Consider the following 25365-nt stretch of genomic DNA (forward strand, 5'->3'; position numbering starts at 1 on the left):
CATAATATTAGCATGTTCTTATATCTAACTACACGTCTGAATCCTCTTTAGAATCTTTATTACTAAAATATACATAACAAATACTGTATTAAAAATACTACTTGCTGTACGATGTTAATGACACAAAAAGCAACAGTTTAGCTACAGAATGACCACTGAGGCTTCAAGGCATCGTTAGCCTAAACCCCGACGAGTTCTCATACTGTTGTTGGCAACATTTGCAAAAATGGTGAACAGTTTTTCTTTTGGTGTTCATCAGTCTTTCATTGACACAAAAACGCAATTATGTGAGCTCCTGTTCCTTGCGGCGCTGGACTCCGCCCGCTTCTTGTCTGTGTGACGTCCTGTGTTCCCACAGTGAGCGTTAGCGACCCATTTGAAGCCGCTAACAAATAAGTTAGGATTCTACAATAAAGCAAAACTGTAACAAAAAAGGCAGGAAAAAAAAGTTTCGGAGAAGAAGAAGTTGCTGTTAAGATGGGTGAGTAGTGTTCTTAGTTATGTTGCGTTACTTAATGAGATAGTATTTGTGATATCTTATGGGCTGGATTCCAACTTCTCTTTACCAGAGGACGCATTATGTAAAGCCCTGTAGCCTCAGACTTCTTGACTTCGAAGTTTAATCAGTAATCCAAGCAGATGATCAAACGGAATAAAATGTGGGTAAACTTGATTTAAACTACCTTGGGTTACTCTGCTAATGGTAATCAGAGTATTATTCAGTTTTTTTTTTAATCAAGTTGCAGTGTCTCATGGGAGCCGTTGTAGTTAATTATGTTTGCTTGGCTAAATTGATTATTAATTGTCCTGTTTGGAGAGTCTAAGAAGGCCTGTATCTGAAAGTATACACCAAATGAATGCAGATGGTATTAAAACGGTGTGCTGGCGAAAACCGTCCTTACACCGAGCAGTGCATGTGAATAGGTACTGTAAAACTAACATCATACTAAGTGGAATTAAGGACACATCTGCATGGAAGTCTGGTTTAATGACGTACTGATTGTATTGCGTTTCTTCGTGGTATAATATAGCAATAAGTTAAAAAAATATTCAAGATTCCTTTTTAAGATTTAGCGTAATTAATCTTTTGGAGACACGTGACCCCGGACATTATTTTAATTAATAAGCTTGTGTTGGTTTTTTAGATTTTATTGCGCTGTCCAGTATTAGTGGTTAACTTTAAGCTGCTAAAAGCAGATAATCAGATTATCATTGGTTGTCTCTTAGATCGTGCGTGGTTGTGACTGGATTCAGTTCGTGCATTTCCCGTTTTGTTGAAGAACATTCCTTGATATACGACTTACACAGAAAATAACGTGATTTAGATGGCAACAGGAGTGTCATTATTAATGCAGAAAACCGTAGAAAGCTAAAGAACGAGATGGTGAAACGCGATGGACAATCTCAATGAAAAAAAACGTAAAAAAGTACAGTAATTGGTGTGCCATCCTTATTATGAAAGTTGTTTTACTTTTATTAGTTGTGGTTTCCTGTAGGTTTAATGTCTTCACTGTGCTTTACTGATTTCAGTGTAAAAAAAATCAGATTTAATCGTTTTTAGAAATCGTTCGCCTTTCTGAAGAGCTTTCTAAAGTAGCCAGTAAAGTAATAAATGAGCATCGCCGCGTTTTCAGTCATGCTCTACTTTGACGCACAACCAAACAAAACTGAAAAACGTCATTTTTGTGTAAGACAGCCAGGTATCCGCCGTTGGAGACCGACATTGATTTAAACAGTTAACTTCAGTAGCAGGGTTACTCCTTTTCAGGCTTTCAAAGTGCTGCATTCTTACATAAAGTTTTAAAAATGTTGTGTTTGGGAAGGAAAAGGGCTGGTCTAAAAAGTAAGTTCGCTTCCCCTATGTTCATTCTTACATAAGCAGACGAGAGGCTGTCCCTGTCAGTCTTACCTTGAGTGCAATTGTGTAGACCAGCTTACAGCATGTAGGGAAGTTACAGTAACCTTAGATTTCCTGATTCATTGCTTGTTTTGCAGTTGCCATCCTGCAGGCCGCCAAATGAACAAGCTAGTACAAAAGATCACTGGGGAATCTTTAGAAAGAGTTTGGGTCACAAAGCAGATCAGTGAATTGTATACATTGTGTTGATAGAAATGTATTTATTCTTTAATATATGTACTGGTTTTCAGAACTTGTAAAAGTAAGAAATGTTTCTCCTTTCCTTTTGCGCATCATTACGCTGGTGCTACTATTGGTAACAATGATGATCCATTCCTTCAGTATCAGAAATCTGGTTATTCTGGGTGAGAGTGGCAGTAGAATAAGGCACAAGCCAAGACTCCATTGCACCATTGCAGGGATCACACACACAGGAACAATGTAAAAACACTAATCGAGGCAGCACAGGAGGTTTGGGAGGTCGAAAGACACCAGAGGACCTGGATCAAATCTGTTCTATCATAGTAATAGCATGTAAAACTTCCACAGTCCGGAACAGTACCCACAATTTAGGAAGTGTGAGGTACAGTACAGTAGCAGTGCTACAGGTAACTGTCGTCTTGCCATGCTGCCCAAGGACACTGATACTGTATATATTAGTAAATGAATTGGCTTTTATAGAGCAGTCACAGTATGTCATAAAGATAATGCATTGTAATAATAATTGTTTTATCACCCTTTACAATGTTTTGATGTTAACAGGATGTTAACAGGATGTTAAAAAGTTGCCACATTTGTTTTCATCCTGGGTATCAAAACCAAGTCTTAATGGAAGAGTTAATCTTTTCAGACTTTTTTGGGGGATTCCGACTAAGAACAACAACAAGCTGCCAGGAGAACTCTCCTTAACAGCAGAAAATGTTCTATGTCCAGGGCTATTGAGCTATGGCTTATCAAAATAAGTCAGTGAAGATACTGTAAATCCTGGTCAAGGGAATCATAAAGTACCACAGTATGAAAACATGAGTAAAGTACATTGTAACTGTAATATTGATAATGCTGGGAAAATACCTGTACTGTATATCTGTCTGCTTTGTTCATTTAAAGGTTTTTAATCTATTTTTTTTTACCATATGGAATGTAGGTAGAGCAACTCATGAATAAGGTATCAGTGGCACAATGTTCATCGTTTGTCACTTTGGCTTGGATATTATTTGACGGCTTAAAATGAAAACCACTTTTGATTTTTACAGTATGTAAGGTTTAAGCTGCTATTTTTACCTACACATTACTGTTATGTACTGTATTATATATTTAGAACTTGAAACTCTCTTAGGAATAACAGAAAGCCAACTTTTTAAACTGCTACTTAAAAACATCAGTGGATCATCTTTCATTGTAATTAAAATGTATCGTCTTGGACATATAAGATACATTATTCCCAGATTTTCAATATGCTTCATATTTTATGCTGAAAGTCACATGAGAGGTAAAAGGCTACATTATGCATATGTGCCCCCTCCTATTCTCTGTGTTGTGTAGAGCCTTTGAGATTTTCAACAAGTATTGCACTGTTTATGTAAGAATTCTTTCACACTAAAGGCTGGGCTTCTGTTAATGTGCATAACTTAATTTCAGTCACAGGACAGCTTTGGCTGACTTTAAAAGAGAAAATATAAACTGTAGTCCTATTCTCTGTCTCTTTTACATAGTGGTGGTAGTAGTACCATAATTGATACTGTGAAGCCTAGACGTCTGGCACTGAGCCTTAAAAATGTGCCTTGCTATTGTAACATCTTCTAGCCCTGCTGATGTTTTGCCCAGCACAGTGGTTGTGTACGAAAGACATGGTTCTCATGTTCGTGATATTGCCTTTTTTTTCTTTTGTTATTATCTTCTTCCAATAAGTGTACAAATATTCAGTTTCAACAACAGGAAATGTAAAGCAGCAATGCCAAACTTTAAAAAGCCTTTTGGCAGCATGGTTATTTTTTCTCATGTTAGGTTTGCTTAATACTCTCCAAGTGTCAGATTTTCTGAGCAATAATTTCTTCTGGAAAAATGTACTCCCAAATTGACTCGTTAGAGCTAACGTATTTTTCTTTTAAAATATTTCCTGGAGTATTTCACCACGAATACAAGTTTATCATCTGTGCTTCTTAGCAGTTGGTGTGTTTTGGATTTGTCCCATTAAAAATGTTTTTTTTTTGTGAATAAATGTGAATACAAATCTTTTGTTACTGCAGAGATCTTGTGAGAGGGTTGTGATCATGGAAATTTTTGATGAGTCTGTAGATTCTAAATAGATACTTGTGACAGTCCTTTTGCAGTCATTCCTTAATTAATCAGCATGTTAACAAGTATTGAAGGCTGTGTATAAAACCCATTTCTATAAAGCACACTTTGGAACACTGTATTCTTCTTTCAGATGGTTCCTGACACTTGATAAAATTCCTACAACAAAAATATGTCAGTCAAAATGCTTTGCTTTGGTAACATCAAAATCCTGCACTCTGATTTTTCCTCATGTAACATTTACTGTATGCACTTTAAGATGCGGCACTTAAACAGTACAGTGTTTTTGATTGTATCACAGGGCCACTACAACTCCTGTACCACAGGGGGAAAATGAGAACCTGCTTGTGTAGACCTCCAATATACTGTGCCTTCCAGTTAGGCATTCATCTGATAAACTTCTGAGAGCCCCAAAGTGGATTTCAATTCTCTGTGAATTGCAATACTGAGATGAGACGATAAATTAACACAGAGACAGTCAGATTTTCATGTTTCTCTTAATAGTACAAGGACGTATTGTACTGTAGATCTTTTTAAAACTGTGTCCTTATAGAATCTATAATATACCAAACCAATTTGAATTCTGTATCCAGAATTTAATTATTAATTAATTTTAAAAACATGCACCAAAAAAATGTGTAATAAATCTAATTGTATTTGCTGGATATTTGTGCATGTTAATCTGTCCTGTTGTGCATAGTTTATTGGCAGCTGTACTTTCACCTGTGTCAGTTTCAGTGTATGTTATTTTGAGTTCATATAGTCCTGTTTCTGCACGGTTCTGTCTTTGTTCCTGACTGTGTCCTTAAATATTACATGAGGCCAATTAAGCTTTTGGACAAGAACTCAAAGTACTTCAGTGTATGTGTGTAGTTTAAACCTAAGATGGAAAAGCCCCATGAGAGAAAAGTTCTGCAGCCCCAGAATAATTGAATTTTCAGAGTGTAAATTTTCAGCGGCTGTATTTCTGGCAAATATGCACAAATCCCTTCTGGATAGAGGGATTAATGAGAAATGTTTCATGAAGAAAACACCTTAAGTTCTTTTTGAAGAATGAAACACGTACTGTACGTATACATGTCCACCAAAAATTCAAGATCTGAGTCTTATGGCTACAAAGCCATAGTTAAAGTGCCTCCTTTGCACTCTTTAAATGAATAAGTATCATCTAAATAAACCCAGATATGTATAAATCCCTACTTCATAAAAAAGGCACCTTAAAATAAAGTAAGAAGTTACAGTAATTAAACTATAGTATTTGGGAATTGTGAGATGTTTAAATGGGAATTGATAAGGTGTCCTACTGTATGTTTCCTGTTTTCTGTTTCACAAAGCACGTCTCCAGAGATGGTTCCCATGGTTACGTTCTAATGCTGAACCAAGAGCCAGTAATAAGCTTTCTTTGAGCTAATTCCTTAACTCCCTCATTTCAAGATGATGTACTGGCTTTTTCAGAAATGAAACATTTTAATGCAGTGCAAACAGAAAGAGATTGAATAGCAACCAGGCTGTATACAGTAGCTTTCCTTTTCCTTTAGCATGTAAGATAGGATTGTGCAGACCAAATTTTAATATAAAAGACATTGTTACAGCTGGTGGAAGAATATCAGATTATGAAAAATACAACCATTATGTTTTAGTAGAGCTGCTTTAAATGCAAGAAATGTGAAAGCTCACGTTTTAAACTTTAATCCATTAATCATTTTCAAAACAGAAAAGTAACAAGAAAACATTGAGCATAAAATTGGTAACTGGAAATCTGTTCTTTAACTGAGCTTAATGTATATATGTTCATGTAGGTTTTAAACAGGCAGAAGCAGGATTCAGGAAGATGCAAAGTGTAAAAGAGGGTTTAGAATAACACCTTTTCACAAGACTATTGAGGGGTCGGTAGCTTTTTGAAATAAAAATGGAACAACCAAAATAAAACAAAAAAACATCAAGAGAATTGTCTGGTCTTAGACTTCCCTGAGATTATGGTCTGCCTGGTTGTGGACCTTGTATTCTTGGTAGAATCCACAAATGAAATGTGCTGTGGTTTTATATGGAGCCATACAGTAGGTGACCAGCTGAGTGACTGACTGTGCCTTGAGTAGATACAGTAGCATGAAAACCATGGTCATGCATGTCTGCCTGGCATTCGAAGAAGGTATTATTTCTGTAAATATGCCACAGTTGTGTGTCCATATCAGCCTCTCTTTTTATACTGTAGCCAGGTATGAATTAGGGGTTATTTCTGCTTTGTAACTGTTCCCTAACATCACAGTACACATTATTGTTTGTTTTCCTGTGTTTCCCAGTCCTGGTCCCAGAGTACCACTCTGGTTTTCATTCCATTTGAACTTTATTAGTTTGGCTCGTTAAATGGCTCTTGCATTGAACTATTTGCTTGTAGTTTTAAAACTGCTTCTTTTCTTCAACAGTCGAACAAAGTTAGAAATCAGGATTAAGACTAGTCTCCCTCAGGTTCATGGAAGGCAGTTGTTCTGGACTGTGAAGGACAGCCGATAAAATGACATGACTTCAGTTCATTTTTCTCTTTAAGAGTTTGATTAAAACTAAAGGTGATGATATTCACAGAGCTGTGCCAATTGTGCCAGGGTAACTGATTTATTGTACCTAAATTGGGAAGAAGTAAGGCATTAAAAATAAAATAGCACAGTGCTTTTGATAGGCTTCAACATAAAGTTTAATCTGACCTTAAAGGCAAACTATTTCTGTAGTCCCAACAGCAAGTCACTCAAATGACTCACATTGCAATTTGTTCAGTATCTGTGGAAAGTGCTTGACATGTAGTCAGTTCAGATGAGTGAAATGGCGATTGCTTTCTTAAGGCTTCAAAGTAGTTAAACGTCATTCATGAAAAGAGACGGGGGGTGGAGGGGGGATGACTTTTCACTTCTTCAAAAGGAAACTAAATAACGATAATGAAGACTGAGTAATGCTTTAATCTTTTTGAGAAGCACTACTTGAGAGAACTAAACATCTGTTGGGATAAACTGTGTTTATGTTGATGCCTTATTCCCTGTTGATCCAGATGGAAGAAAATGATTAATATTCTCAGAAACAGAGCTATAAATAAAAACACACATCATCGTCTGTTATTATATTATCATACCTCTGAGATTTGCTTATATAGTGGGCACTGTGTGATTTAATGCTGGGTGTATCGTTACTTTGAGATTTAATTAAAACCGTAACAAAACTAACCACCAAAAAGAGGGAGAAATATACTATAGTCCATAAAAGCACTATGATTCTGTTTGTATAATTGTGAAAGGAGGCACCAACAAAAATACAAAGAATTTGATTTTGGGTGTATTTATTGCTAAGAGCTAGGTGCTATAGATTTGGCTTTGATGTTACAGCAACCTTTATTGTATGTCATGTTGTTGTATGAAATGTGCTAGGCAGTGCAAAAGAGACACTGAAAGAGTGCTTCTATTAACTGGGAAAGCTAGTCACAAGACAAGTAATTCAGCAGATAGATGGAAAAATCTTTGGAGTACGTGCAATGTCACACTAACTACAGTGAACTGTATAGTATAATCTCAAATACTTTATAATCTAAAAAGGTTATCTGATAGTCATGGGTACTGTATATTGTCAAGCATTCTAATTAAAAGCACACAGGATCTTTAAAGGCTGTCTCATTGCACAGATATAATTGAACACATCTGACAATCTTTTCATTCTCTGTACAGGAAGCATCAGAAATTAGTATTCTTGTCTTTCATGCACACGAAGCATCCACACTGGTAGACGGAATCTGAAAAGGCAGTGTGTTTTCAGGAAATGGAAATTATTTTAGTTTTCATTCCTAGCCATTCTGTGCAGGCTACTTGTAAACCAAGTTGTTTCTAAAACCATCTTTTTTTCAGTCATTAAATTGCACCATTAACCATAATACTGTATGTGGTTGAAAGACTAGCTTTGTTTCCAGATTCTATATGAAGTAACTGTTCCTTTTATTTTAATTTGATTCATTTTCTGGTCATTTTCTTAACTAATGAAGAATCATTTCTCCAAAGCTCATAATCAAATAACTTTTTGATGAAAGAACAGGACATGGAGACTCCTTAATGTCACAATGTATTGTAAATAAAGGTATGGAGTTTGTTGGTATGCTGTATGTTGCTGTGTCAATTGCTAAAGGTCAATCCTTACCCACTGTTCAATACTTTGATAGGGATGACATGAGCTGCTAGTAAGAAGTTATCAGTAAAAATTCCCATGGTAGGGGCATTTGGTCTTTTAAATTTTTTCCGCAGTTTAATTCTACTGTATTTTATCAGGATGAGAAGAGCAAAGCATTACATAACAGCTCCTTGGGCCTTGTGTGTGTATCACAGCATGATACCATTTTCTGATAACACTGATAACTCAAGCTATGAATTAAAGACCAATAAACAATAGAACAATACAATAATCTTCTATAGGGGAGTAAAACAATAGTATATTCTGTACCTTTTGAATGGAATTCTTGTTTATACCTGCTGGATTACCTTTGCCTCAGAATTGTAACATGTAAATTAAAGGCTTATATTGTTAATTTACAGAGTTTTTATGAGTTCTTTATTCATAGTTATTATTTTGTAAAGATTTTTTTATTGAAGCCTTCTTTTTATCTAGTTTCATTTTCATGCATCAGTATGCACTACACATACAGTATGCAATAAAAATGTTCATTTTCTTACTGGAAGATAAAACATGCAACACATGCAGTGTACAAATGGCCAAATTACTCATGTGTTTGCCTTATAAAATGCTCCTAATTTTAGCTGTTTCATTTTTTAAACTGTGCTTCTTTACAGTTACAATAGTTGCTGTTCACTCGTTGCTTAGTAACCTTAAATGTCTCATGACACGCTTGATGTTAAACAACATAATCTTAAAATTAAAGCTTCAGGGCTTTGCTGCCAACATTGGCCTTCCAAAGAAATACTATATTTGGAGCAAATGTTGCCATTGTCTATTATGATGGTGAAAAAAGTCAGTTACAACTAGTGTTGCCATTTCAAAATATGAGAATATATCAGACCCCTATCCCAGAATGCACACAGCACAAACAGTAGCTGAATTTAAAGCACATTGTGGGACATAAAAAAATAATAACAGGGTTTATGCTCATCTCTTTTTCATAGAAAGAAGAATAAACATTCATTTAAATTTGTCAGTTAATGAAAACATGTCCGATTTGTTTTGCATCGGATTATTTTTGAGTTGACACGTTTTGATGAAAATGTAATTGTGCCTATGGAAATCCTCTAATCTCATTCCTTTGCTGTCTTGATGAATGGAAGGGCAGTGAGTAATTCGAGTATCGAGTCTTGACATAAGTTGGTGTGTTCTGTTCTGTCAGGGTGAGATGGATCCTGACTGATGGATGAACTGCTTATGTAAGTGAAGCATGTGATGAGATTGCTTTCAGGAATGGTCCTATTCAGTGCTTTTTCTTAGGTTGGCTTTGATATACAGTAGTTGTATCTTTCTTCAGCATTGGTTAGTTTGGAATTTCCCCTAAGTTACCACTTTGGCTTGTATTCAGGGAAAATCATAATTGTAATATCAGAAAATAGTGACCAGCACCTTTTTCAGGTTTCTTTTTATTTTATAATTTTTCAGAATCTTGTAATCTTGTAACAGTTCCCGTGTTTCTGAAATAAACCGTGAATTGGCAACATCATAATTAGAAATGTAATGAAGATATACTGTAAATTAATGCCTGGTTAATGTTCTTCAAAACCTCATTATTTATTGTAGCTAAAGAATATTTTATCCATCCATTCATAAATTTTAGAGTCCACTCCTTGCCATGGGCATACAGTACATGGTAGGGGAATAGGGGGCGCTCACCCTGCTGTCTGTGTGCGTCCTAATGCCCCAGTATAGCCAAATTTCCCATTGGCCCTTACCACTCATGGCCTCCTAATAATCCCCATCTATGAACTGGCTTCATCGCTCTGTTCTCCTCCCCACTGATGGCTGGTGTGTGGGAAGTGTACTGGTGCACTATGGCTGCCGTCGCATCATCCAGTTGGAGCTGCACACTGGTGGTGGTGGAGGGGAGTCCCCATTACCCGTAAAACCCTTTGAATGGAGTGTCCAGAAAAGCGCTATATAAGTGTAAGCAGTTATTATTATTACATGAATGTGCATTCTCTAAACCTCTAAATAATCAAATGGAGCTTGGCAACATTTCATAATATACAGTATTAATATAAAATGTTATTCAATGTATACTTAACAGTACAGTATGTCATAAGCAAGTCATTTCCTTATTATAATTAACATGTGAATTATGGTTATCATATCTTAGAATGGAGTTCTTAACTCCATGACTCTGACATTGATTTTATTGGCAGTGATCATTTTATTTGCTAATATGGGTCATGGGCAGGAGACATTGATGTTAAAAATATGTTCTGTATCATTCCCTACTGGCACACGTTATACTCATTGGTGATAGGTAGCACAGCTGGGAATGGAATCTGTGATCTTTAGCATGTAGTTATCAAATTGTTTTATGGGAGGGGGTTATTGCTGGATGGAGGGTAATACCATTATTGTGTTTTAGCTGTTTATGTTGTAGTTGGAAAAAAATCATTATAGGTTGTTGCATTACAAACAATTACCGTAAGCCTACAAATCTAGTTAATAAAAAAGTGAAATACAGTATGTTAGGATCTGATTTAATATTTTATTTGCATTATATCTGTGTCATGAAATACTTGTCTTATACTATGTGTGGGAACATAAAAGACTGCAACAGATTTGCAAAGGTACTGTATTAGGAAATGTTGATCTTTTTGGTGGCATGTGTACTGATATTGAACAGATGTACAGTAGGTAAAATCATTATGGTGATTAACATTTGTCCTCAATGGGAGGTCTACTGTGAAACTGACAGGATAATAGCATGTGTGGCTACTGTTGGAAGCGTTACAAACTGTACATCTGTGACACTTGCTTTGCACCAGGTTGTAGACGCCATCTTGTGGGATTCTGTCCCATGCCCCACAGGGAGCCTGCACAAGTACTGTATAGTGCCTCACAGAAATATTAAGACCTTTCTTATGGTGTCCACTTTTGGGATGCATGCACATTTTTGTAACTTAATACTTAAGTCAAAACATGAACAATTCTTGTGGTAAGTATACTTAAGTATTGCTTAAGTATTTAGACCCATGAATTCACTATTTGGTAGAAGCAACTTTAGATGCAAATATGCCCTTTTGGTTAAATCTCTACCACTTTGCACACCAGCAAAAAAAAAAAAAAAGCTAGTTTTTCCTGGCAGATATACTCAAGATTTCACGTTGCTTGAGGATTCTCCCATCTCAGCCATTGAAGTCTGTAGTTCCATTCCATGATGATAGAGTAGATTGTCCACACCGGGATAATAAGAGACCTGTTTTACCCTTTTCCTGATCTGTTCATTTCAATAACTTGGATGCTTTCAAAGCAGGACAGGATAGTCTTCGTGTTTGCATCTTTGTTTGAAATATACTACCGGACCAAGGAACCTCACACAGACAGGTTTTTTGTTCTGAAAGCTATTATTGCACACAGACAGAGGCCAATCAACTAACCTAAATTAATTTTGGTATTCTACAGCAATGGATTGGAGTCAGCAAAGGATCATAGCTTTTCTGTTTTTTCTTTCGTGTCAAATACCATATGTACTGTATTTACCCCTTTGTTTTTTTGCTTTGAATGAATAGAATATGTGGTGCTTAAAACAGATGTTAATTCCTACTTCAAAGTGTCATGACTGCAAGCTTTAAAGCCAGAAAAGGCATGGCTCTGAGTACTTTTGTAAAGGACCGCATGCCCCTGCTCACACTTCATCTGGCAAAGAAAGCTGCTGTTACAACCAGCAGGAAGATGTCTGCCGTGGCATCAGGATAAGGCCCTAGGATAAGTCACAAGTGAGGTCCCAGACCTAGATACATGTAGCTCAGTGCAGTCAGGTTGCCATTCATCACATAAAGTAAAGCTCTGTTGTGGCTAGGCCATCTCACACGGACCTCTCCATTAATTGGTAGTTGGATGCAACAACTAGCCTGTCATTCTGCACATCTGCACAGGACCCATGGACATCCATCAGGGTGTTCGACACAGGACCATGATCCACAGCTAAAAATGACTTGGCTCCACTGCTGGCAAGTTTACTGAAAGTGTTGCCTCATGGCATTCTGTTCTTATTTGATTTTCAAAAGGCGGGACTTTCAGCAGTTTCAATCACCTCATTACCTTTTCCAAATCAGCTGTTTCATTATGAAACAGTAAAAGTCACCTGTGTATATCACAGTTAGACGAATAATCCTTTCATCTAATTGGTCTAACTTTAAATGAATACATTTTTCATGACCAGATAGTCATCTCTTGACTTATTTAGTCAAGTGATTTATTTCACGGCAGGTCTGCAGGTGCCTGGCAAGTCACGTCAGAGGGCAATTGGCAAAAATCCCAGAGAAGCCCAGGAGTCCTGATCGCTGTCATTTAATGACCAAGTTCGAATTAACGAACCCCATGGTGCTCAGACTGTGCTCTGAGCAAGAACCTTGACGGGTCTAATCGCTCTTTTTTTTTTTAACTGATGAATTGAAAGGGACCCAATGCTTTTTACCACCTCAACAAACTTCCAGATGTGTAGTGACAGACTGTGTGTAACATAATTGATTCTGGGGCCCTTTAATCAGATATTTAATTTATTTACAATTTGCAAAAATAATTCATTAGCAAAGCATAGTATAAAGTCCTAAACCAATAAGGACCTAGAAACCACTCAGAATGTAAGGCTAAGGGATAGCTTCCTGTTAAAGTCGTTCAGGTGTCAAGTTCAATGCAGTCTGAACACAGTAGCTCGTCCTGGTGTTGGTCTGGGCGTACCTCTTCATCTTTCTAGCACATGCTTACAGCACGCAATTGAGTGCACATGTTTTAATGGATATTGGTTTTCCAGGCCTGTTTCATATGTAATGTTTCATACGTTTGCTTCGCTACATAAATCAGTTTTCAATACAATTTGTATCTACGCTTTGTATAGCAGAACCTACTGTACACAGCAGGAAAACACAGAAATGATGCCTGAGGGAGGCGTTTCTATTCATGGCCTGGGATTAGAATGGAATATTGTTCCCTATTTCTAGTAAGTGGAAATATGTATTCATAATTAATGAATTTTATCTGTCTTTTCAATCTATTAATTTGTATCATACTGTTCTGCAGACACGCACATACTAAAATATTTATTAATGGTTAATCCAAGAAGGATTGGTGTAGATTCAATTTTGTATTGACAAGTTTTTACAAGAAGTAAAAGAAGGTTGTTATCTAACAAACTGTATAATAAAAAAATCATTACAGTATCTGTAAACACTAACAATGGCTACTGCAGAGTCATTGTCAGTATATCAATATTGAATATTTTAAAGTTATGTCAGGATGTGTTTCAATGGTAAATAAGCAAAGTACATTCAGTGAAATACGTTTGCTTGTCTGTGAACTACAGTATCAAAGATTCTGTGGCAAACTCATATCCTCGGATAATGTTTTTAACATTTGACAGGGCTTGCTAGTCTTTCACAGAATGGAGAATGAATTATAGAGATGTTTTAATTATGTCCTTCCACTAACTGCCCAGTCATAATGTATTGTGCAATTACTGGACTAAAATGCCTAAAAGGTACTGTACATTGGTGTACACCAGACTGTAATGTTTATATGAAAGTCCAATCAGTGGGTGCCAAGATACAGCAGTCTGGTTTAGTCCCAACATTATTTGATAATGAATCAAATCAGTATATAGAGCATTTAGATTTCAAGAGCCAGGTCCCTGCAGATCTTCCAAATTGCAAAATGGAGAATTTAATGCATGGTTGCTTCTTCTCCATGTGAATTTTAAATATTTTCCAGTTCCTTGAAGGGGCTAAAAGAGGCCTCATAGAACTAAAATGAATAACTATTCATTTTATCAAGGGGATGGAGATATTATGGAGATCGTTTTATTATGGCAATATCTGTGGCTGCATGCATGATGTAGGGGGAAAGGCAACATCGTATGCAGTGCCATAACAAAGGCATGAATGCTGCAGAGACCTCCAGTTTCCTTGAAAAAAAAAGGTGTTCTGCATATTCCATCAGATCTGAAAAAGTGAATGCTTCAAATCTAATGCGTTCCTCAGCTTTCTGCTCCAAACGAACCAGACACTGTCCAGCGCCCCAACTTGAGCCATGTGAGGTACACACGGAAAGGTGGATCAGCTTTGCTCAGTGATTTCCTTACTTCTGCAAAGGCACGTCTGTACTGCACATGTGCTATTTTATAAACTGTGTAAAATGCAGACTGAGCCCGGATGGCCTGTTTTCTTTCCAAAGCAATTATCTATGAGCATGTCAGGGAGGTTTGAAAACAAGCCCTTCATAAGAATAATCTACATGTATTTGCCATACTCTTATCATCTGCAGAGCAGGCACCATCCCTCTGTGCCAAAAAAAGTTTGGAAACTACAAAGGGATTGTGATTTTTAGGGAACTGCCCAGATTGTTGTGTTGCATGAATGGTGCTTCAGTGTTCCTTCAGCTCAGTAACCTTGCATTTCAAACAACATTGCTGCGTGAGTTTTAAGTACCTTTTTGTATTCCCTTTCTTCACCTGATGCAAGTCCAGGATCAAGATCACTTGCTGAATACAACATTCATTGACATCTTTGGCATTGTGCTATTCATTGACATCTCAGCAGTTATTTCTGCACCGATTGGAGCAAATGCCTCTGTCTCAGTGTTTGTCAACTGTGCCCTCTGCTCCAGCTGAGTACTCCTTTTAGTGAGTTCAGGAGAAACCAATTCCCTCAATTTCTTCTTCTTTTAGAACGATTCAAGCTACGATGCTGACTTCGATCCTGATGTGTCAGACAAGACAAAAACAAAACAGCAAGCAAAAAGTGGGAGAAGAAAAATGGCCTCTAGACAGGCTTGTGGTCAACTTACTGGACATACAGTATGATCCGATTTTAAACAATTTCCAATAAGTGCTATATCAAATGCTGTTGAAACACTTCTAAGCTCACTGGCAGCATGTACTGTAGGAGTAGCACAGTAGTGCTGTGCATAACTGAGAGTTCTGGGTCTCATATCAAATCCTGCTCTTTCCCCTTTCAAAAATCTCCCCTTCCCTTCCTCCCCATTGAAAGTGAAATGGGCTCTTGAACAACGTCCCTGTGGAGCGACTGTGCACGTCATTAAATGCACTTTCGTATTCCAAGGGCACAAAGAACAGACTCTTATACTAGAGTAGTCCCCCTCTGCGAACCCTGCCAGTACTATTCCAAGTCTGCATGATGGGGTACACCTGAGTGGCATGATCAGAAGCACCCTTTGTGCCCTCCATAGGGCTGGGGTCACCCCTACCACAATGAGAAGAAATTCTGTGCAGATGCTTGGATTTGACTGCAGTTACAGTAAATGTTTCACCTAGTTCTAAAGTTAATATGTTTCTGTAGTTAATTTAGTCTCCATCAGCTGGAGAAAAATGTATGTGAAATAGTTTACTGACAAATAAAGTACTGGTACAAAGGTACTGATGACACTAACCTTTTAAGCAGTTTTAGCAGCTATAAAGCTATAAATGTGTTTTTATATCTTAAATATTTTTTAATTAGAATACATTTTATTATTCAAAATATGAATAAATCTTTTGTAATTGTTGTGTTTTAAATATTCAAACAAACATGTTCATATTAGCTTTCGCTCTGTTTATTTCAGTATGAGTTATTTTGTTTATTCTGCTTTACTTTGACAAGTGGAGATGCGAGGTACAGTAGGTACAGTATGTAAGGTATTTTTAATTTCTGTTGCAAGCAAACTAAAAATGAAAGCGATGTAAAGTAAGACTGCAGTTAAGGAATCTGAGCACTTTCTTCTCACTGACGGATATCATTAATAACATATATTATAATGTAAAGTCGTCATCTTTGTGATGATAAAATAAGCAATCCTTTCATTACCAATGGCAAAATCACTAATAATGACAGTAGATGGATAGCAGTGCAGTTGGGACCAGATATGCTGTGTGACGGTATGATTTTGCAGTTTTGAGAAAATGAATTTGTAAGATTTCACTTCATGTGATGTGTGCATTCAGTATTTATCATAAAATGTCATATTACTTTATGTTAAGAACCAGAGGTTAGCAAAAGCAGTCGATATTTCTTACACTGGAGCTGTCTGATTTATTATGTGCAGGATCTATTCTGGCACTTCAGAGTTACCTTATTCCCAGTTATAGGGGTTTGGTGTCTACTAAATTCAAGGCAGGGGAGCCTGTAGGATGGTTTTTGCTGAAGCAGCCATTGTTAAGGTAACTAATGATTTGCTGATGGCTTCTGACTCTTAGCCACATAACATTCCCCTCTCAATTCTCCTGTGGCCTACAAAATATTTATCTTGGGATAATGTATACTTCCTTTTATTGGTCTGGCTCCCGATTAACTAACAGCCCAGTTCCTAAATATTGTGGTGTTTAATCTGCTGATGTTCCACAGGTTCTTTGCTGGGACCATTATAAATTGATTTACATGTTGCCACTTGGTCAGATTATTCACCATGATAGATACTGTAGGACTGCTATGATGATGAAGAGGTGTTAGTGGGGGTTAAAAATCCCAGGGCGTTTCTCAAAAAGAGTAAGGGTGTAACCCTGGTGTCCCGGCAAAATTTCCTATTGACCTTTATCAATCATGGCCTCCTAATAATCCCCATCTATGAATTATGTTCTTCTCCCCACTGAGAGCTGGGGAGCATACTGTACTAGTGCATCATCTAGGTGGGGCTGCACATTGGTGTTGGTGGAGGGGAGTCCTCATTACCTGTAAAGTGTTTTAAGTGGAGTGTCCAGAAAAGCATTATATACAGTAAGTGTAAGCAATTATTATTATTATTATTATTATTATTATTATTATTATTATTATTATTATGTGACTGAACCACCTGGCAGTAAGTCACGGGGTAGTCACAGACGTTATGAAAATACACATTTTTTGCACACATGGTCTTAAAAAAAACAGCGTATGAAAGAGGAAGACAAGTCATTGAATAAATAATAATAAATTGCAACTACTGTATAGTTTTCGCTAAAATAAAGTAAAGGGACTGGAAAATAAATAATGAGTCGGAGAGATGATAGACCTCATCAGAGACTTTATGACAAGAGTGTGCGAAAGCTCTTCATCACAGTTATTCTTCAAAGTATGTCATGAACATCACTAGGGTTAGAGAACCTTCCTTCCACATGCGTAACATTGCTTGGTTACAGCAGGTCTCTTTCTATACCTTTGATGCTGAAAAGCATTTCTTTATTGAATTAACATTTGACTAACACAATACTGTACCTTATTTACTCAGGTCCTGAATAGGCAGTATGTCCAGATTTGTGCACATTGTGTGATAACTAGAAGCGACAGCTTCCTGATTTTTAAACGGAGCTTTAAAAAGTTAGACCATTAGACCAACTGCTGACATTTAGAAGACCATTCTTTTCGCTGAAGCTTTTTTAATGTATAATTTCCTACTTTTGGTTTTACCAAGTCAATTTGCTGTGTATAATATTCCTCCTTTACTTCTATTATGTATTGCATGTGTTATTTTCTAGTGCTTTATGTATCTTGAACTGTTTTCATAAATTGAAGTCACCATATTGTTACCATATTAGACAAGTTTTTGGTAAGAGCTGGTCTGGATACAGATAACGTAAAGTTACATCTTTATGTTAAGACCACTTGTTAATAAAACTCAACATAATGCCAATTCTGAGACTTTTAGCTTGTAATTTGCTTTGTGTCTAGCCAAAATAAAAAAATGGAGAGGCTGTTTAGTCTCTAATACTCACAGTGCAGTATTCTGTCACTAAATACCATGCCACTCTAGTCTTCGTGCTGATGCACTCGAAATGCATCAGCCTTCCTCAAGATGTGAAAGGCAATATACTGTAACATGTCCTCATCTCTTGTGCATTGTTCTTAATAAATGTTTCAGGTTATCCTTGCTTTAGAATAACCATTCATCTAGGATGGAAATAAAATGACAGTAACAGATATGCCGTAGCTACAGCAAATAATATTTGGTATGAGGCTAGGTAAAAATAACACATTCAATTCCCTCAGCTAATTTCTGTGATACATACTGAATGTGAATTGAAAGTGATGACTGTGAGCTCTTCAATATCAAAAGGCCCTTTGGGCACTCTGCAGTGAAGCCAATGTGTGTGTTGTATTAAAGAGTTTTGTGAGCAGATCACAGGAGAGTTGGTACGGTAGGTGCTTGGCAGCTATCAACAAGATTGTATAGGTTACTTCACATTCAGAGGAAAAGACCTATGGGGTTTGCTATAGCCTGTTGACCTTAGTTTTAGCCTGCTGCAAAAGCATGTGGAATGGAAGTGAACTCCTAATCCTGTGCCTATACAGTATACTATAGAGATACAGCTACACTGGTGTTAGATCTATGCATGTTGTGGGGAGATGGTGGTGATATAAAACAGAAGATGTTTTTTGCAAAGCTATTTTAGTTGTTAAGATATAAGGACAAATAAATGAATATTTTCTTGCGATGCCATCCATTTTCAAGTGAAGGATAACTGTTCTCTGTTAAAATAGAAGTGCCACACTGTTAACTAATGTGTGTCTAGAAGACCAGTTTAGTTTCTCCAGAACAATATCAGAACAAAAAAGAGTCGCATAAACATCTCAAACCTGTATAAAAACTAGAATATATTTAGTTGTATTTAATTTGGGTTTTGCATATCCTGTATTGCATATAATAATTAATGTGTATTATAAATGCTACATTTATTAAGTAGGTATCTGATGGCTGAGTAATTCACAAAAACAAGGTCACATCACATATTTTGTTAACATTGATAATAAAGTCTAGATTTAATTGACTCATTGTTGTATTAAACCAAACCATTCTATGCTTCATGCAGTTTTTGTATTGTATTGAGTTCACTGGCTTTACATTTTATTATATTTACAATGAAAAAGAAAAATATTGAAGATCCTATTAAATCAGAGGTTTGGGTATTTGTAATTCATTTTGGGATGGAATTGGAATTTTGGAGTGATAGGCCCAAAATAATCACCCAAGATACATCGGCAGAAATCCATTAGTATAGATATACAGTACAGTTGTATAGATACTGTAGATCTATTAGGAAGTAATAATTCTGCAAAGGTGGTGTCTTTTTAGACTGAATATTTTGGAAAAGCAATTATCAGATTGCATTTATAGTCAATTCAGGTATCTGAAATTGAAACTGAATTTTAATCTTAAAATGACTTGGGGAAATGTGTATTTTCAGATGTGTTGAAGTCCAGTTAAACTTACAACGCATGAAACAGCTACAGTACTTAAAATGCAGAAGATAATAAATAATTTTAACAGGTGCCTGACTGTTATTAACCTGAGAACCAGGATGATACCAGTGTTGACTGTTGACCATCACAGTGATACTGTTTGATATTGTGGCCAGCCTGAAAAATAACACAAAAATGAATAAATACAGTCCTGCTACAGTACATAGAAACAGTAAATACAGTAGTTCTTTAAGTCACAGGTGCACATATTCATTTGATCTGATGCAATGTAATTGTTTGGATTACTGTTCCTGGGAAAGGAGGATATACAGTAGCACATGTCATAGCAAGTTTGAACAGAAGTTACTCTTGCAATGTGGGAGTGATGAGGTCATCATTCTCTTCACATGCTTGACAGACAAAAGCGCTACTGAGCTTTTGTTTTGTGATGGGGGTGGGGTTATATCTAAGTCAGGTATATTTGGATGGAGTAAGTGAAGGAAAATGTTGAGATCGGTTTACCATTGAGACCAGCCTCTCCAGTTGCAGAGACAGCACAGCACATCTTCTGCATGTGCAGAAGACTTCTACATTGTAAAGACTCACACAGTTATTTATTGGAAGACAGTTAAGCGGGACTTTCCTTTTATCTTGTGTTAGTTTTACACGGCGACACAAGCAGATGTAAAATGAAAGGGGGTACGGAGTATTCACACAAGCCTCAGTCTCATATAATTCTGGGTAAAGTGCATTCAGTGAGAGCTCAGGAGAGGACTTCATGAAAACCAGAGGGTTCCTGGTTCAACACAGGCATAGGGGTTCAGGGACCTGCTGTAATTCGGATTAGTTTACAAACCATCAAAGCAGGTTCAGTGCACAGGTATTTTCAACACAGAGAATTTAATAGGAAGCAAATGAAACAATAAGATAAAACATTACATTATTGAGTAACAGTATGTTCATATACAGTATACTCCATATATTGGTGCTGGTGCAGACAAGTGTAGTTCAAATAACCACACCTTCCCAAGGCAGAGTGTGACAGGAATCATCTGTTGTGGTGCTGCTACTGTTTTAATTAAACATTAGGGACCTGATTTACTAAATGGTGGTACTTGGCTCAGGTAAGTAGCATCAATTATACTGTACAATCCCATTTACTATTTAATCCTTTATAAAACTAGATGAGTCAATTGAGAACAAAAGCTCATTCACAATGACCACCTGGAGAGTACCCATTTATACATCTATACCACAGGGCAATGTGAGTGAAGTACCTATCTCAATGGCACAGCAGTGGTGTCCCATCCAGAATTTGAACCCACGAACTTACACTTTTCTGTCCAGAGCCCTAAACTCTATTGGGAAATTGGTAGAAGGGTATGCTGATTTCTGTGTTTAGAGTAAAAAAATATCCACATCACGTACATTGCTCCTGTATGTCTGCCTGACTTCATACTGTCTTGAATTATGTGTAATGACTGACTGCAGCACTTCAAACAGCACAGTGAGACTGCTGTCTGATTTGCTACATCTCTTTCTTTCTCTCTTTATAATCCATATCCAAACTAACGCCACCTGCTTTTCCCATTCATCTACTGTGAATCAACATCAGCTGTATTACCCTGCAGCATTTGCATGCTAATTCTGATTTCCACATTGAACAGTTTTGCATGCAATTAGCTCACCAAGTAGGGCGTTTGAGTATGGCTACAACCACATGGAGTTATCACCACTTACCAGACACTAATATTTTGTCCAAATTATTAGTATTAAGTAAGTCAGGCCCTTGAAACAGAGGAAAGAAAGGAATAAAAAAAAAGTATAGAAAAAGCAAACCATCTATGTTTTCATAGCCGATAAACCTGGCTTCTTTTAAGAAACAGCTACAGTATATGAGACCTTTGGAAGTATTACAGTAACTGCTAACTATCACCCAGTATATAGTACATGGGCTGAATTCTTTCCTCTCATTTGTAACCTTTCTTATATCCCTAAGGAAAGTACAGGGGTCAATGTTGTGTACCCTGCCTAACTCCTGGGTAGCACTTAGCCAGTTGTGTTCTGGGGCTTGGAGATTCTCAGACATATCTGACCAATGACATAATGTAGCTCAGATATGAACACTTTATGTTGTCTGTAATGGTAATGATAGCACAGATGAGCTGTATGCTGCTTCCTGATTCATTTCCCCTCAGAGGTTTTCAGTGGAGTGAGTGGGGTTTCAAGTTACATGAAATAAAATGTGGGGTATCTTTATCATTTGTAATGAAATTGACACCACTGAAACCTGTTTGTGGTTTTGGAAAGAAAAAACAGTATTTTTCAAATCAGGCTACAAGAGATTTGGGGAAAAAATATTATTTAATAAATGTCTTGAACAATCAATAAACCACAAAGATTCTCCAAAAGAGCTTTTAGTGAGCACTTGATGTCTGATTTTTTTCAGCTCCAGCATTAACTATATTTAACCTTTTAGTACTCCCTTGTGTCATACTGTAGATCTCCAGAAGCATTTTTTTGCACCTGGACTGATGTCCCCTTAAACATTTTGAAATAATTTTGTAAGTATACACAGTAGACGCCTGGTTAAATTGAAGTTAAAGAGAGGGTTGGTACACAGCAAAAAATATAGTTAGTTAAGAGAATGCTAGGTTTTGTTTCCCAGGTGCGGACATAGGAAATATACATTAGACACCATCATTCTATTTTCAGCCATTTTGCATTCTTTTTGGCCCTGAATCTATGCTAAGAGATGAAATCAAAGTCATTTAAACAATGAAGAAAAGCACTAAAAATGCTCACCTTGTTTTGTCAGTTTACTAGCAGTGCGGTAGAATAGATCTTGACACAATAGCGAAAAATAAGATTTAAACCTATACAAATATGCTTGAGAAGATTCTGAGTCAATTAACAATATTAGAGCAATATATACTACTTATACACTACTAGTGTGTGACAGGATGCATACAACATCTGCAGCCATGATTGTGAATGGTAGGAAGGGATTTTTTTGTAAAGTGTGTGTGATAGTCTGGGAAGGCGATGAGCAAAGTTTCCAATGAAAATTTAAATTCTTCAGCAGCTGTTTTTTTCAGGTGTGGGATGGAGAGAGAAACTTTCATAAGTTATTGTAAAGGGTTGCCTTTCAGTCAAGGGAGTGCTGAAGTCAAATGCATCCATATTTTTCACAACAGGTTTAATCTGAGATCATGCTACAACAGTCAAAGAATGAACCTTTGAAGAATGCTCTGTGTATAAATTGCTGTATAAGGACATACAATCTGACAATAATAAAGGAACATAAATCCTTCTGGATTGAAAGTAATGTCAGAATTGTATCAAGTGCCTTGCCAATGGAAAATACATGTGCTGACGGTGTCAAAAAAGATCTTGGATTGTAATCCTATCTGCTAAGTGCATGCACTATGTAAATAAATGACTTGTTTGTGGTAGAAATATTCAGTAAATGCTGTCAGTTAGACAAATCCTCTTCATTCTAACACAGACTGACTACATTGATGTCACTCTAATGTTCAAGTTCAGAAGCTAATAATTATACACTATGTAAAATTAAAATTATGCTCTGCAGTTTTACAAAGTGGTTCAGCATGGTGATGTGGCAGTAAGCACTGCTGCTTCTCAGCTCTTGTGTCGTGGCTTTCAGTTTGGACACTAAATTACAGTTTAACATACAGTATAGATTTTTTTCATGTTGATGGCATTTTCTCTCCTCACTGCTGTGTTTCTCGTCCATTGTTTCTGTGTTTTTTACTCAACCCCTCTTCGGTATGTTTGACTGCGTTACTCTTTTATGGTGCCTGATAGCAGCACACTGCCTAGGGTAAAACTGTTCAATAATAATGCCTCTTGTGCATTGCAATATTAATGATATGCACTGTGTAATGTGGTGTATAACCAATCATTTTAATGTATTCATATAAGCTAGCTCATACATCTTCCGCTTATCTTGTTGCTAGGCTGTACAGACACTGCTGCTTGCATTTTTGACTACACTATCGTAATTAATGGTCCTTCTTTCATTAATAAATAATTGTGTTAATTTAATGGACTCTGGTCATTGCTCAGCGAGCCTGTGATATTATTAGCGCACTCAGTGTTTGAAATTTGCATCCTACCAATACAGTATATTTCAGTGGTGTAAGAAGGTGATCTCCTGTCCTCAGACATGACACATGGCAGAGTGGTGTTGATAGCCCAAGATTAGGGAAGCAATATGGCATCACTGAATTATTATTCCAGGGTTCACAGACTCGATATCCTAAGGGTATTTACTGTAGCAACCCTGATTAGTGTGTATTTGTCACAGGATAACAATGGGCAAATTTATGAATGATCAGGGGTTTTGTGACAGAATGTCTTTTCTCATTGTTCTGCCTCTGCATCTCTTTAGTTAGGAAATTTAGAAATAGCCATCCAGAGAAAATGCGTTTTTATTTCTTTACAGCAATGTGTTCATTTGGTGAGAGTCAGTTAATGCAGCATGAAAAAAAACCCCACAGCATGTTGGGATTTTCCATTCTTAGCAATAGGGGGAATATGGGTTGGTGGTCTGCTTCTCATTCAGATACACCCCTCCATCTGTTCCCTGTGCAGAGGGCTGTTTTTAATGCAAAGCGTCTATTTCAACACAAGCCCCTATATCTTTTTTAAACACCTTCTCTGTTCAGCGTGGATGCCTCTTTCCCTTACAGACAGCTTAATTTTACCTCCACATTCCAAGGGATAGTCGCTTAAATACCTGTGTACAGTGGCTTACAATGGACAGCGTCGAGAAGAAAAATTGATAATCTTCACGGAAGAGTAATTTGAATGAAATTACAGTTGACAAGCAATCTCCTAGCAAAGTAGGGAGTGTGAGAGTCTCTGAGCTAAGCTCTGAGGAGTTTACTGAGCCACTGCTGTGGAAGCTTTCAGGGGAAAAATAACAGGGTCTAAAATACCATACTGTGGGCTCTATTGAATTTTGTGTAGCAGCTTCACTTCAAGGTAAAAAGAAACACAATGGAAGAAAATATGGAAGAAGGGCAGACACAAAAAGGTATTGTAAATAAAATAGCTGTTTTCTCTTTTGATACTGTATGCAGAATGAGTGCTAATCTTGTTTCTGTTCTTGCCTAGGAATGCATGTGTGTGTTCTGCATTTAGCAAACTGAGTAGGATGGGAGACATTGTGTACTGTATATATGGTATCTATCGAGGAAATATTGGGAAAATTGTGGGATCTGTTTGGTGCGGTATTGCTAATTTTTCTCTAGCTGAATTCTAATTAAGCACAGTAGTGTGTGCAGGACAAACAGCTCTTCGCTTGCATCCTGTGTATGGATGGTCCATGAGAACTGCCTTTGTTAGCCTTCATTTGTTTCATGTTTTCACGCTTGTCTAGATGGGTCAAAGGAGTCTGAAGGAAAGTGAACTAGAGAGTACTCCTCTAAGGATATTCTAACAATATAGCAATTATTCAGAACCTAGCCTTGACTTTTTCAGTTTAACTCTTGGCAACCCTCGTAGTTTTTTTTAAATTTCAAACGCTTGTTACACAAAAGTGCTTTATGTGGTGCTGGAATATGACTTGTGGTTTCATGTCTGTGCTTAAAAAGATAAGGTTTTCTAAAGAATATGTCTGTTGGATTTGCACGTTTGCACATAGCATGGATATATTTGTGACATATACCAAAGCAATATGGATTCCTTTGCTTATGTAATAGACAATATACATAAATAACGTGTGCATGTGTATCCAGATCTTCCCAGCATTTCAAGCAGATCTAAATACGTTTCTCAGGAATAATGTTT

The 25365-nt window shown here is 36.9% G+C and overlaps 1 protein-coding gene across 3 annotated transcripts in view; it reads left to right on the forward strand.

Moving 5' to 3' along the window:
- Positions 1-322: 322 nt before the first annotated feature.
- Positions 323-25365, forward strand: part of gpm6ab (glycoprotein M6Ab) — a 76782-nt gene continuing 51739 nt past the window's right edge. The window contains exon 1 of one of the 3 annotated variants that reach the window (XM_088644450.1): positions 323-481. In XM_088644450.1, the coding sequence (XP_088500576.1) occupies positions 478-481 (4 nt within the window). In that variant the 5' untranslated portion in view covers positions 323-477. Of the gene's footprint in view, positions 482-24117; positions 24611-25365 lie in introns of those variants that run through there. The other 2 variants (XM_088644460.1, XM_088644439.1) reach the window with 2 other exon arrangements.

This window comes from Lepisosteus platostomus, chromosome 1 (assembly GCF_059453375.1).
Source record: "Lepisosteus platostomus isolate fLepPlt1 chromosome 1, fLepPlt1.hap1, whole genome shotgun sequence".
Classification (NCBI taxonomy): Eukaryota; Metazoa; Chordata; class Actinopteri; order Semionotiformes; family Lepisosteidae; genus Lepisosteus; species Lepisosteus platostomus.